This window comes from Anas acuta, chromosome 1 (genome assembly GCF_963932015.1).
Source record: "Anas acuta chromosome 1, bAnaAcu1.1, whole genome shotgun sequence".
In the NCBI taxonomy this organism is placed as follows: domain Eukaryota; kingdom Metazoa; phylum Chordata; class Aves; order Anseriformes; family Anatidae; genus Anas; species Anas acuta.
This window is the reverse complement of record NC_088979.1, coordinates 122,033,244-122,049,117: the sequence shown is the minus strand read 5'-3', so window position 1 is coordinate 122,049,117 and position 15,874 is coordinate 122,033,244. Positions and strand designations below refer to the sequence as shown.

General features: G+C 37.6%; 1 protein-coding gene across 1 annotated transcript in view; it reads left to right on the top strand.

Annotated features, from left to right (window-relative positions):
- SPAG17 (sperm associated antigen 17) overlaps positions 1–15,874 on the top strand; it is a 105,272-nt gene that overhangs the window by 18,390 nt on the left and 71,008 nt on the right. Inside the window, exons 4-6 of the mRNA XM_068698742.1 lie at positions 6,553–6,680; positions 11,101–11,308; positions 13,008–13,202. Of these exons, the coding sequence (XP_068554843.1) occupies positions 6,553–6,680; positions 11,101–11,308; positions 13,008–13,202 (531 nt within the window). The remainder of the gene's footprint in view (positions 1–6,552; positions 6,681–11,100; positions 11,309–13,007; positions 13,203–15,874) is intronic.

The following is a 15,874-nucleotide window of genomic DNA, read 5'->3' as shown; positions in this document are numbered from 1 at the left end:
CAGCCAGGGTAGCTGACCTATACTAACCAAACGGATATTCCATACCATACACCGTCACACTCAGCAATAAAAACTGGGGAAGTGAAAGGAGGGGGAGGGTCTCTTGTTATAAAAGCATCTGTCTTCCCGAGCAACTACTACATGAATTTGTTGAAGCCCTGCTTCCCAAGATGAGGCTGAACATTGCTTCCTGATGGGAAGTAGAGAATAATTATTTTCTCCATTTGCTTCTGCACAGCCTTTGCTTACTTTTTATTTTCCTTTAATTAAACTGCTGAGTTTTCCTTTCTTCACCGTATCATCTCCCCCCATACTTCTGAGGAGGGAGAGTGAGAGGGCAGAAGAGTGGAACTTAGCTGTCCATCAGTTGTTAAATCACCACAGATACCTTGAAAATTTTACTAAAACTAGTGCTTTCAGCTACACAAGCTTCCTTCTACCTGTTGTGCTTACCTTAAGAGCTGGATACTTCATAATGCCTTTCACTGGTGGACTTCTCAGAGCTTGCTACATTGCTTTGGCAGACAGTTGCCTCACCAGTGCTAATACCCAGGGGAGTAGGATGTCATTGTCAACTATTTTCTCAAGAGCTGCGTGTGTACTACATTATGTTATCAAATTATGTGCCTTCGGCGTGGGTTTTGTTTGTTCCTTGAGACTGTACTGCTGTTGCTATAAACTGGTTGCTCCTAGAAATTCTCGTTGCTTACAATCAATTTCTAAAGCTTCTGTAGTTCTGCATCCCTTTCCAGGGGCCCATCTAAGGGCAGTATGTCACATTAGGAAGTTCCAGGATTTATAAATGCTACAACTCGGGTGAAAAATCTTGAGCTCCTGCAGAAAAACAATCTGCATCTTCTAATTTTGTGTTTCATAGAAACTGAGAAATCTGCTGCTATTGTTTAGATGAGACAATTGAACATATTTTATTTCCATTTCAGAATAATGACTCTTCATAATCCTAGCTCTAGTATTCTTCAGGCAACACCCTCTGCCTGTATTATTATTTTATTACTGTTAATTGTAATTATCCGGCCTGAGGCCGTTTATAAAACCCCAAATTGCTGACAATTTATTGTCTAGGAAAGAAACTTGATCCCATTTGAAATTCATCAATCTGTTTAAAACTTAGACTTTAAACTTGCTTAGAACTCTGGTGACACCTTGTTTTTGCTTTCTGCATTACAAGATTTCCTGCATATGTGCAACTTAGTATAATTTTTTTTTGTTGTTTTCCATGCAAGTTTTGTTGCAATCTCTATGTTAAGCAAGTATGTCTGTAACAATGTCATTCTTAAACTGGTAGAGGGACCCTCTGGAAAATAAAATACTGATACCTGTTTAGTTGCCTTCAAAGTTTCAGGTGATTATAAGTGGTTAATTATGGGCTGTGGAGTGTAGGACATGTTTCTCAAGTAGGATAATTAACTACAGAATCCTTTATCACCAAAGGAAAAAAACATGCCCAAGGCCTGTCTGATGCAAACATGGGCGTAAGTGGAAAGGTCCTGCTGAGGAGCGGTGCCAAGCCCATGAGGTCATTGGGCCCTCCTGTCCCACAGGTTCTGAGGGTTCGTAACAAAATTCTGGCAACGTGTAGCTGGGCAGGTTCTGCCAGCACAAGCGTCGATGAGACAGCTCTACTTCTTAAATCTTTTTGTTCCACCTCTTACTGGTTTCTCTCTGTAGCCAGATGTAATATCAGAGAAGCATGACTTTAGCTCAGTAATGTTCATTGTGCAAATCCAATTGGCTGGGATTACTGGAAAGAATTTACTTCTCAGAAGCACAAAATATTCTGCTCCACAATGAAAAGACAAGCTGGGCACATTTATACTACTGAAATGTAAATGTTTCAAGATTTCATCATAGCAATATATCTTTTCTTCTGGGAACAGATCACAGCAGACTGGCGTATCTTCTCATTTTAAAGCTCTGGGGTCTTTAGAAGTTCTTCAGGCTTGAGTCACCATTTCAATTTTGTCTCCCCAGTTAGGGTGTTAAAAACGAACAGGTATCTAAAGAGCCACATGAGAGAATCTTTCCTTTGCATGACACTCCTGTTTCCTGAGATAGCAATGCCTAATGATTGCTCTTTTGAATAACTGGACATTCATTTCATATTTTCCCTTAAAGAAGGTGGGTTTGGTAGCAGGTCAGGAACGCATAGGAGGTATATGCCACAGATGGTTAGAGCTGTTGTATGAGATACTTAATAAAGCCAAGGTTAAAAATCATCATAATTTGTATGTAATATGTTTTCTCTTTTTTACTTAAATGAGGTTATTCAACTATTTATGTTTCCCTTAAAACATTATTTGAGTACTTCTAACAGTAAGACACATACATTGTACATAAGTGTCTTATGAAGTACTCCTTCTGCATTTCTGAGATTAAACCAGTTAAGAAGGTCCTGCAGAGAAGGACTCGGGGGTACTGGTGGGTGAAAAGCTCAACAAGAGCCAGCAATGTGCACTTGCAGCCCAGGAAACCAACCATATCCTGGGCTTCATCAAAAGAAGCATGGCCAGCAGGTCGAGGGAGGTGATTCTCCCCCTCTGCTCTGCTCTTGTGAGACTCCACCTGGAGCACTGCCTTCAGCTCTGGGGTCCACAGCATAAGAAAGATATGGACACTGAGGGGAAGAAGGGAAACATCAAATCTACTCTGATAATTTTTTTTTAATTTTCTGAAATACATGTTGGTAGAGTCTTTATTGATTAATGAGGATGATTTTCTGCTTTGGCTTAAGTTTTGCAGTCTACCTTGTGGATACATAAGCTCTGTATGGAGCTCTTTTCAGATACGCAGTTGATTTACTGATTTAGCTCGGCTTGAATTGCGAGAGCTTAATTCAGGAGTGGAGGATGATGATTATACAAGTGATCTTTTGACATCATATTTGGGAAGAGGTTCTGAGAGGTACAAGTGAAATGAGGGGAATGGTCAGACAATACAAACTAAATTACCTTTCAACAAACTGCAGGTGTGATCTGAAAGAAGTTGTTTCAGTCCGCTCAGGGCCTTCCTGGTATTCTTTTGAAATGATATCATATGCTCTAGTCAATGAAATGGCATCACCAGATTCAAAAATATTTAACACTATGCATACAGAAGTCTTCTTTGGCCAGAAGTAATTTTTCAGTATTACATGCAGCTTTCATTCCATAGTCTGTCTTGAAAGCTTCTTGTGAGGGATTCACAACACTGATGGCAGATTGGTTTAAGATTTGGCTTATTTTATTGGCTTTTATTAGCTTGCTTAACAAATTATATTTGAACAGTAAGTATTAACTCCATCGATTAAGTAGTCCATATAACCTCTTGACTGATGGCTCTTCTGTTAATGATAGATTACCTGTTTCAAACTGACTATCTATGTCAGCTATGAAGCAATATGTTTTACTAAGGAGTTCTTCTAGGAACCATTATGTATGTGAGTCTTGAATTTATACAGTTTCAAGTACAGGAGGGAAGATGGAGTTTTACAAAGCTTATCATGGATATAGAATAACTAGGGCTGACCACTGTTCATAGCAAGTGATGCTAGCCACTTCCAATTAATGATAATGCTGTGAAAGTTGGTAATTCAATTTATCACTTCAAATGCTTTTCTCATTATAATTTAGCAGCCACAGAATGGTTCTGTATAAAGAAAAGGAGGCATTTCAAAGAAAGATACTATGAAGACTGGCTTTAAAGGTTTTCCAAACTTTTAAAACCTGTCTCCAATCTCAATGACATCAGCATATGCCAGTGGTATAGTATCACCTACAAGCACTCATGCAGTTTTTGAATGGCTTGAAATACATGCCCTTTGCACCAGGCAGCTAAGGCTCTGCATGGTTCATACTGCCACCATATGAGATCAAATACTGCATCACTGCAGCCTTTCTGCACTTCACAAATGTGACCCCTGCTGTGTGAGGAATGCTAAGTTTCCTATTCCTTTAAAGGAAAAGAGGCCCTACCTAACTGAGTTTGTCTGTCCAAGTTTCCATGGTTTCTCACATAAGGAAAAGGTCATCATTGGCAGGATAAAGTATAGCCAATCTGAAATGAATCCACCTCGTAGTATCCCAAAAAATTCCTTCTGTACTCCTACCAAGTCTTTGTCTTCAGCTTTTTTTTTTTATTATTGAGGCTCTGTGGATTTTTAGCTGTTTATGCCAGGTGCCTGCATAATTCACAGGGCCACAAATGAAGAAAACTTGCATGAGTGTAATAAATTCTTTTATCTGCTCTGCATGAATTGATCTATGTTCTATCTTTAAACAAGCAGTGATGAAGGATTTTTTTATTATCATTATTTGCTTATGCATGGAGCAGACTTTACATTGCTGTGTGAAAAACTGTTTTCATGGTATTGCCAAATGTAGGGTGCTCGTTTTATTTTTGTCTGAACTCTCTCCCCAGTATTAGAATGTATTCCTGTTAAATAGGGTTTGGTTTATACTTCTCTGACACCTCACATTAAAAAAAATAAATAACAAATAAATGTCCCTCTCCACTCACTGAGTTGTCCAGTTTACTATAGACCTGGGAAAAGTCCCTTAATTTCTGTATTCTCTATCTACAAAGTAGGAATAATCACAATGCATTGCATTTAACTGGTAAAGCACTCTGAATTTCTCAGGAGGAATGGGTTGTAAGAATCTAAGCATTCCTTCCTTCTTCCATGAATAATAAATCAGCAACTGCCATCAAGCTCTGGGTTACTATATATACTTTTCAGGAATCCTTCCAGAATCTCTCCATTTCCCCTCTATTGTGCGTCAAGAAATGTGCATCTCATCTAGATTAGGCATTTGGGAAGCATCTCTTTCCATAGGCTGTTAACACCATTTCTGCAAAAAAGCGATATGGGTATTGTTTTTTTTTCTCTAAGGGAAATGACTATGATATTTCTACCAAAATCTCTTTCAGAGCTCAGATTTTCTGTAGCTAGCTCTGGGTGACTCTTCTTTGTTGGAATGGCTAGTAGATTTTAGGGTGCGTACAGTCTGTGGGATTTTTTAAGTCAGTCCTTAATGTGCCATTGATTTTCTGCCATGACTCTGAAGTTACTGGGATTCTTTCCAGAAGCCTTCTATGGTTGGCTTGTTGAGATAGTGACCAGTAGTATTACTCAGAATACAAAAGATGTAAAGGAAAACTCATCTTAACCATGATGTATTTTCTTACGTATTGTATGTTAAGGAGATATCAGATTTATTAGTGTTGGAGATGGGGGGTTATAAATACAAATATTTTGTTTGCTTTGTCTCCCTCTTATGTGATCCAGAAAAATCTAAAATTTAACATATTTTTTTTCCCGTGTTTTGTTCCCATGTACATGAAATACTAATTTGGCTTATAATATTCTGGATTCCATTCTGGCATTGATAATTCAGAGAAGCATGTGTAGTGGCTATATTTACTTACCCAGGTTTTACTGGATAAGTGAAAATTTCTAAGCTGGGCAAGAAACTATGAAAGCTCAAAGCTAATGGTGGTGTTTGCATTAGACAAGACACAGTTCAGTGAGATGCAGTGTGCACCTTCATTGTCTGAATGTTAGCAAGCAAAATTGACACCATATGTGCCCAACTGTAATTGCTCCAAGAAGGGAAAAGAGAAACATGTCAGAACATTTGAGTAACACCTAATTCAGCCCATGGTTATAAATAAAGCTGATGGTTGCTTAAAAACAAAAGTAGGAAAATATTATGGTTATATTATTCCTCAACAGCGCTTCCTACATAGGTGAACTTTATTACAGAGACAACACAAGTGAAAAGAAACATATAACAACTTTTTATGGTATTTTTATGTTATTTTATTTTTTTCGCAGTAAATAAAGTGGTTATGAGGCTCCAAGGAAAACGGCCCAGATGTTACTGTGTTGTACGAAATTTAGTGGAAACAAGCTGTAAAAAACATAGTCATAAAACAGCCTGTCAATGCCACACATCTGGACAATGCAGCTGTATGTTCCCGCTGCTGTCATCACCCTAAGAAAACTCAATAGCCTTATTTCACCCCAATTAGGCTGCATACCAACAGAATCAGCATTACACAGGGAGGGGTGTATTTTCACCAAGACAGACCCTCTCAAATTCCCTTCAAGAAGTTTGTATCTTTCATTCAAGGCTGGTGCCTCAGACACTAGTCACTTTGTAAAGTAGTACTCCAAAGTATTCCTACCGATTTTGTACCTGCTAAATGTTTTTTTTTTATTATTAGCTTATAATAAGTAGTTGCTTAATGTTGCCTGTTTAAAACCAATATATATATATATAAATATATATATGCAGTTTACAGTAAAAACAGTGCATCTGTTCACACTTGCATAGTTTTCTCTCTTCTAGTTTTATCTCATACTTACAGCATTTGGACCAAAGAATAGCTATGCATCTTACTGATTTGCTGTTTTTCAGAACATGTGGCCATTCTGAGCCACATATTGTTCAATGTGAATAACACCCCATCTTTTCTGCATGCAAACTATGTCAAATGCAGTATTAAAACCATACAAGTAATAGCTGTTTTTGTTTTCTTCTCTGCAGGTAGTAGAAGCAGCCAAAGCCATTCTTGACAGCGGAGAAGAGATTCCTGTAACACTAACTGGAAAGCTATTGAAATTTCAACTGCTTTGTCTTAAACAGAAAGACCTTCAGAGAAGGGAAGCTGAAAAGAAGGTAGTACAGTATGCCATAGAGAGGATGCTTAATTAACTTTATGAAGCCACTTCTATTCAAGAGCTATTTGCATAAATTCAGCTTTCTACTTATGCTTCATTCCCTGCATCCGTAATTGAAGATAAATGTAAATAGAAATTTATATTTTAAGTTAATTAGATTTTCGGGAAGAAGCTCCCAATTACTCAAATGCAGGTGAGACAGGGAAAAAAATAGAAAAGAAAAAGTATTGCCTGTGAACTCTTCACTTCAGTAAAAAGTAGTAAAGTCTTAGCTGAAGCATAGAACCACTAGAAAATAGTGGTAGAAACTTGCTTCAGCTCAATATATCTCTGCTGAAGTTAAGGTAGGAGAAGTTATATTACTTGAGAGGTATCAGGGGTATGTGCAGAGTAGCATTGTGAAGAAATTACTATCATGAATCACTTCTCTGGAAGAAATTTGGAGAAGTTATCTGTTCCATCCTCTGGTATTAAGGCAGGATAAAATATACATAAACTATTCTTGGTAAATGTTTATTGAACCTGTTCTTAAAAACTTTGCACTGCTGCGCTTTCACCTTTCTACAGCAATCGGTATTACTGTTCAAATACCTTTGCAACACAGATATTTGTAAAAGGTTTCTAATTTCATCAACCCTGTTCAAATTTAAATCCATTGAAGTTTCATTTCTCACTATGTATGGGGACAATGGCTCAAGATCCAAGTGGAGAGCAGGGATAAGAGGTGTCCTTCAGGGGTCGGTATTGTTACCAGTATTATTCAATATCTTTGTTGGTGATACAGACAGTGGAATTCAGAGCACACTCAGCAAGTTGCAGACAACACCAAGCTGAGTGGTGCATTCCACCAGCTGGAGGGGAAGGGTTGCCATCCGGAGGGACCTTGACAGGCTTGATAGGTGGGCTTCTGCAAACCTCACGAAGTTCAACAAGGCCAAGTGCAACGTCCAGACCTGATGAGTGGATTGAGAGAAACCCTGCAGAGAAGGACTTGGGGGTACTGGTGGGTGAAGAGCTCAACCAGAGCCAGCAATGTGTGTTTGCAGTCCAGAAAGCCAACCATGTCCTGGGCTGCATCAAGAGAAGTGTAGCCAGCAGGTCGAGGGAGGTGATTCTCCCTCTCTGCTCTTGTGAGACTCCACCTGGAGTACTGCCTCCAGCTCTGGGGCCCACAGCATAAGAAGGACATGGACCTATTAGAGCAAGCCCAGAGGAGGGCCACAAGGATGGTCAAAAAAACCCTCACTTCCACATATTCTCCAAAATCGTTACTTCTAGCTCCAAGACTGCCTTAGTCAGATTACTTCTGTGTTCTAGGAGGAATTTTAGCAAGATTGCACAGAATCACAATCATATTTGACTTGTTAGTGTTAGGTCAGAGGTTGGACTAGGTGATCTTGGAGGTCTCTTCCGACCTGTGTTTCTGTGATATCAGAACCCTAATTGCTTTCTAACTGCTGTAATTATAAAAAGTAAAAAAGTTGTCAGTGCTACATTTCAAAAACTTACTGAACAAGTAAGTATAGCACACACTCAAGAACATTAAATGCTAGTTGATGATTTAGTGTACTGGTCTCATTGAAGTCAATTACAAAACTTTTACAAATGATAATCACAGAATCACAGAATGGTTGAGGTTGGAAGGGACCTTCAGAGATGATCTGGTTCAACTCCCCAGCTCAAGCAGGGTCACCTAGAGCACGTTACACAGGATCACATCCAGGCAGGTTTTGAGAATCTCCAAAGGAAACTCCACAACCTCTCTGGGCAGCCTGTTCCAGTGCTCTGTCACCAGAACCATAAAGAAGTTCTTCCTCATATGGCAATGAAACCTCCTGTGGTTTAATTTATACCCATTACCCCTTGTCCTATCACTGGTCACAACTGAGAAGAATTTGGCCCCACCCTCTTTACATTGTCCACTCAGGTATTTGTAAAGGTTGATAAGATCCCCCCTCAGTCTCCTCTTTTCTAGGCTAAACAAGCCCAGCTTGCTTAGTCTTTCCTCATAAAACAGATGATGTAAGCCAAAAAAATGTGTAAAGAATCTGAGAAAAAATAAATAAATAAATAAATAAATAAAAGCTCAACATGAAGAAGAATTCAAAGGGTAAAGCTGAAGTTCAAATTGTTCATAACAATGGAGGATAAATGACTTTTCTCTTAGATATTAATCAGTGCTGGAAAGTAAACTGTAAAACAAAAAATTGAAGTTTAAATATTAGTCCCTTGAATATTAAAATGGAGCCCTAGGCTTTGTTTTGGCAAGGTTACTCTTGTATGTATGAACTTATTTCCCTGGAGAATCTGAGGATAGTTGGATTTGAAGGTAGAAGAACCTCCAGACTTTACAGTTTCTTCTTGGTTAGCCAAGCAACCTGGACAGTTGTCTGCTCCACTGGATTTTATTTATCAAAGTGTGACAGACAAATATGAGAGAAGCAGCTGAAGGACAAACTTGTCAGTTTGGGAGGCCTCAGTCAGCTGGGAGGCCTCTTCACTATAAAGATACTCTGCAGTACAGAATGGGAAAAAATTGGTGTTTAATTTAGAATTTTAACTCTAAATTGCCTGCCATAAAATTTCAGTCCTTTCCAACTAGCTTGTACAGTACAAGTTCCACTGATGGCTCAGGTGTTGAAACCAGGATGTCACTGGCAGATTAATTCTCAGAAAACTAACGTAGCTGTCCATTTTTCTTTGGAGTAAACACCAATAAATGGAATGGCAGAAGAAAAGCAGAAAGTGAATATGCAGAAATAAACCATAATTCCATTATGAAATCTCTGTTTTTCAATAGGAGCAGAAGCTTGTCATTAACTGCCAAGTGTATCCATTTGAATTATTCAAAGACACTTCAGCGTAATTAGAAAAGCGTGTGAGGTAGTAAGATTTATGTAATTATGTAATACAAAGTTTAAAATGACAGATGGAAGACAAAACTCCACAGAAATCTGCACCTAGTAGGGAACAAGAAATGTGACATCAAAAAGGAAAGAGTCCTCAAAAGGAGAGGCTTTTAGTTCCTGAAATTCTAAGGACAAGTAGTGTTCTTTCTTGGAATCTTAACAAATTCAGATACGTCTCTGCTGATTGGAGGCTTAATTACATTAAATGATTCAGGTGCAATTAACAAAACTGATTGTAAACACTGTGGCCTGATGATTGCATCATGTGTTTTGATGTGTTCATCAACTTAGAATTCAAATTGATACTATCAAAATCTTTTGCTTAAGATGTCCAAAGTTGAATAAATCTGAAACCAAATCATTAATACTGTTCAAAGTCCACAGTACCACAGCACAAACAGTTTTAAGAATCTATTGAAGGTATTTCTAAATGGTACAGAAAGCGAATGCATGAAGAAGGGAAGGAAGGAAATGATTTTCAGCTTTGGTTTTGAATTTGAGCTAAACACAATTTCTACAGCTGGAAAGTCTGCTTTTCCAGCTGAGTGTAAGGAAAACAACTGTGTAGAGTCATCTGACCTATCTCATTTGCATGGAGAACTTTATTATTATTATTTTATTATTCTTATTTATTTATTTAATAGCCTTTAAAGTGACACCTGCAGTAAGTTAAGATAATATCTTTTCAATGTATTTACTTTAGCTTTACAAAAAAACAAAACAAAAAAAAAACACCATTCTCATGTGGTTAGTGCATAGTCATGCTGCTGGGAAAACATAAAGATTCTTGTTCTTACAGCATTTCTCTTTGCCTTAATATATTTTGAATTATTTTAATTTTAGACTTGTGAGCTTCTTGGATTTATAATGTGAGGCTTTGGGACACTATCACCATCTTTTTTCATTCTTTACTCTTAAATTACCAAGTAGAACTTAACATAGGGGGTTTGCTTGGAAATAATGAGAATGGCTGAGTAATATCCTGTGTGAAATGAGCACAAGGCTCTTGGTTGTAGTTTATAGTAGACAGATATTTACATCAAAGACAAAATAGTGCTGGTACTGTTTTATGCCATACTCAAGAGTGTTAACAGAGATGCTGAAGACTTAACAGAAATTGAATTTTTAGTGTTATTTTCCTTCAGTCTAGGGAAGGTTTCTGGCTGATGCAAGTACTGTAGTGGTAGTTGATGAAGGTCATTGGTTCTTGTCTTTCCACCAGTATTCGTTTAATCAATTCTGTAGGTATAATATATACCTTCCCCTCATAGTTCCTCTTTAATGTCAAGTCTTAACACTATGATTTAGTAAGAATATAATAAACTGAATGGTGTGCTCAAGAAGGAAAAAGCACTGTTTTAGACATCTTTAACACAACTTTATAACTCTGAGAGGGAAAAGTACTCAGAAGTATTCAAGTTATTCACTTATCCACTATAATTTTATAGCAATCTGTCCTTTGTTCTTCACAAAGGCTACAATGAAAATTTAGTTTCTTCACCTTTTCAGGCAGAAGAAGAGCTAAAAAAGGAAAAAGATGGAGGAAAAGAGAAAGGTAAACCTCCTGGCAAGAAGGAGAAACCCCCTAGTGCCAAGACAGCTGAGAAAGAAAGGAAAGGAAGAAAGACAGACGTAGCCTCTGCAGTGCCAGCTACTGTTAAAAAGAACACCCAACTGAAGCGACGAGGAGAAGAGGAAGAGGAGTACAAATACATTGGTATGTAAAGAAAGCATATATGCTCCTGATAAACTTGCAAAAATCATCAAACCTAGCTTCACATTCAGTATGTTTTTTGTTTCATGTTGAAAGATGTATTTGGCAATATGAAAGCATTGCCACCTTGCATTTGAAGAGGGCACTATACTTTACTTAGAAGTAAGATATATTGTACAGTCCAAGAAATAAAATAGAGATGAGATGTGTAGCACATTAACATCAAAAATGTTTTAGCATGTGTAAGACTAAAGTGGCTAAATAAGTATTAAATATCCTTACACAAAGATTTCAGAATAACTAAGTGCATGTGTCAGTATCCAAAGGCATCTTTCTCCTTGTATTAATAAAGTAAAACTGAGCTGTCCACCATTGTTTAGAGGTGAAGCCAGGTTCTGTATAAAGGGCAATATGAATTAATTTACTGTAAAAACATGTGGGTAGTGCTAAGACCTGAAGAAAGCTAGTCCAGAAGTGAGCTATACAAGGTAAGGAATAATATACTAAACAGTGTTGAGAAAATCTTTATTCTCAATACATAGCACCCATGGTTACAAATGTCACTGGAACAAAAAAAAATGGGAGAATGTGCATACTTCTCCTCATTAGATCATGGTTATATTTAATTTGGACCACAGTGAGCTTTAACTACGTCAGAAAAAACAGGATTTCTCCCACTAGAGAAGCACTTGCTGGTCTTGAATGCGTAGCCGGTATTCCCCAGTTGAACCCCTGCAGGCATTCCTTCCTATTTCATCAGACTTTGTCCATATCTCTTTTGAGATCAATGATACTCCTCAAGCATTTAAAAAGCATTGATCTAGATGTTTAGAACAAATCTGAATCTGAAGCTGACGAAATTGCACAGGAACAGAACAGTGGCTTTCTGTGCATTAGCACATGTTCGTGGATAAGGCATGGCAAAAATATCATTTTGATAATTTTAAGATTTTTCACGGACTTAGAAGTGTTTGAAGAAATTTCTATGCCTGTAAGAATCAAAGCTAAAGTAATGTAGAGACCTCATTTTATCTTACTTATGTGAGTATAGATTGTACTGTACAGAATGGCTTTGAGTAGCTATTAATGTGGTTCTGCTAGGCCCTATAGAAACAATTTTACCAGATCCAGTGTTTTTGATTCCAATCTGAGGGGTGTCTGAGGAGTGGGCAGAAAACATCAGGTACCTGTATAAAATAAGAGATTTTTTTTTACCCCATATCCATACTTTGCTGCCTTGTTAGTCACAGCTAATGATAAGAAAAAGTAGGAAAAATAATAATTGCCTCCAAAAGCTAACCACCATGAAAAGTGTCTTTGTTTAGTATGCTTAATAGTTTTATGTTACGAACTGCTAGCATTGCCATTAAATTTTATTAACTGAGATCATCTCATTAGTCCCAAGGGTATTTACAAAACAGTGATAGCAATGATTGCAGATTATCTCAAAGGAGAATTTGTCTAGTTACTTTGTGCTTGCAAATATGATAGAGGAATAAAAAAACAAACACCCCAGAGACTGTAGGAATATCAGAAGCTACCTACTGTTTTTTTCTGAATGCTGCATTTTTGTTAATTGTTTGTAATAGTTTGCATCTGTGACCTTAATTTGCAGTATCACTGTATATGCAAGGGGAAAAAAAAAAAAATTGTTTAGCTCTTGAATTCCTTACTCCAGTCTGTTTTAATGTGTTTTGAACAGATGATGAACCAGATGATGGTGCCCATTATTACTTTATAATCTTGGGTTTCCACAACCCTCAGCTACTGCCCGTGATGTCTGAGCTTGGAGTTAATGTTTCAAGTGTAATCAGGATTTCTTCTGAGAATTATGATCCATTACAGACATACTTGGAAGCAGCTAAACTTCAAGAAGAATCTTTACTTTCACCTGAAGGTAATTTGGTCATAAGAACAAAATTTGTGCAGAAAGAGTACTGTTTTATATTCAAGTAGACCATTCCTGTTGTGCTTTTCTCCTCTGTGCCTTGTGTGTGTGTATACTACCTGTGAGCAACTTTATTTCCTAGTGCAAAAATGCTATTGCCATTGGTTTGGTCACCAAACCAAATGGTTTGCTAAAGCAAAAGTTTGCCTTAGCTGGCCAGTGGAAAGGACTGACTAAGCAGGCAGTGTTGCAGCCACAGTTCTGTGCAGCAGCCACCAAGGAACATTTTATCAAATGCACACCTGTATGTGTCATTAGCCAGGAAGGTCTGTTTCTAAGAAAATTTGGACATTTGGTAATTTCAAGAGAAGTGCACAGGTTGTGACTGTGTGCCCAGCCAGAAAAGAATGTGTTACAGAATAACACTCCGCAGTGGTATAGCCTGAGGACAGCTGAGTAGCACCTCTGTTGAAAAGGATGTGGGGTTCTGGTGGACAGCAAGCTAAATGTGAGTCATCTCAGCTGTATTAACAGAGCCAGTAGGTCAACGGAAGCAGTTGAAAAAAAAAAATGTTTTTTTTTTTACTGTTCAACATAGAGGAAGAACTGTAAGAGGTAGTCCTGAGAAGTCTAGCAGTAGTTAATGTTTTGAGGGGCTTTTTGTACTTGGCATGGGTATTGTGGAGGGTTAATCAGTTTTCACTACAGATACCATTGCAGACAGGTGATGGTTACAACTAACTACAATTAATGCTGGTAACAGAAAGATTCAACTTCAGATTGCAAAGGAATAGGCAAAATAGATGAGTAGTACTGAAGTAAGACAGAGGAGTTTTCAAATCAGCAGATTCAGCTTAACTTAAATGGCATTCAGTTTAAAGATCTGCCTGCCATTCTCATTTATACTTGAGACTCATAAAGAACAAATGAGATAGTGGAAAAAGATCTGGGAGGAAGAGGGAAAGGAATACAAATAGCCAGGGCACTGAAATCTGCTTAATTTCTGTTTCTGGGAAAATACTGGAACAAAGAATTTACAACTGGTTAAGAGAAATGAATATAGGAGTAACAGCTAGTATATCCCTGTACTCAGCTCCAGTAAGGCCTTACCTTGTGTACTGTGTTCAGTTTTGGGTCCCTCAGTACAAGAAAGACATCAAGGCCCTGGAGCGTGTCCCAAGAAGGGCTACAAAACTGGTGAAGGGCCTGAACACAAGTCTTATGAGGAGCAGCTGATGGAACTGGTCTTGTTTATTCTGGAAAAGAGGAGGCTCAGGGCCTTATTGCTCTCTGCAACTACCAAAAAGAAAGATGTGGAGAGTTGGGGGTTGGCCACTTCTCACAGATAACCAGCAACAGAACAAGAGGGAATGTCCTCAAATAGAGCCAGGGGAAGTTCAGGTTGGAAATCAGGAGAAATTTATTCTCAGAAAGAGTGGCTAAGCATTGGAATGGGTTTCCCAGGGAGGTGGTGGAGTCACCATCCCTTGGGATGTTTAAGGAAAGATTAGATGTAGTATTTAGGGACATGGTTTAGTGGGTTGGTAATATTGGTGGTAGGGGGACGGTTGGACTAGATGATCTTGGAGGTCTTTCCTAACCTTAATGATTCTATATGTTGTTCAAGAACAAATCATATCAGGTAAGTTTAATTTCCTTACAAAATTAAGTACTGACCTTTTAAGCAGAGGAATAGTGTTGTATATTTGAATTTTACTAATGCTATTTCACATGGCCCGCAGTAAGCAAGATAGGTCTAGAGGAAAGTGTGTGTATAGTAGGTGCAACCTCCTTGGAAAACCTTAGCTTTTGTAGAGTAGCTATTAAAGGCTTATAAAATAGAAGGATGCATGGAGTGGAGTCAAGAGAATTTGTGCTTGTTCTAGTATTATAAAATATTATCATCAATATTGGAAAAAGGGGGTGTGATTCAAATGCAAAATGTTCTTGACAGAATAGAGAATAACAATTTGGAATAAAGCATATTATGTTTAATGTGGGCAACTATAGTATAGTATATTTATGCAAGAATAATTTGTGTACAAATACAATCTAGGAAGCACCTAACTAAAAGACACATTGTGAGACATGCTATCATGCTGACTCTGTAAAGGAACATGTCATCAGTATCACTATGCCACTAAAAAAAATCTCCAGATTATAAATGAGAATATGACCTAAAAAAAATACCTGAAATAATTCTATCATACAGCTCAACAGTGAGCTAAAATTTCATAATGTGTGTCAATCAGAAAATTCCAAATGATCACAAAGAAAATTATTAGGAATCTGTAAAACTTGACCTATGAGGAAAATAAAAAAAAAAAAAAAAAAAATTGTCAGCCTTATCTTTTTAAACTTAAGGATAAAGGGCATAAAGGGAGATGTGGTAAAAGTTTGCAAGTTTATAAAAGGCTAGGATAGAAAATAAAGAGTATAAATTACAAAAAAAAAAAAAAAAAACAATATAACAGGAAGAAACTTTGTACAGGAGAGGTTGGTGAAGTACTAAAGCAGATGGAGTAGGAATATTGAGGCTTTTAAGGTTATATTAGGCAAATGTTTGTCACCAGTGATATAGTTAATTGTGCCTTGGAGCAGAGGTTACATAATTTCCTAGTTGAATGGCTTTTGAAATAGATCATGACTGATCATTTCAGTAATGTACAAAGATGTACTTC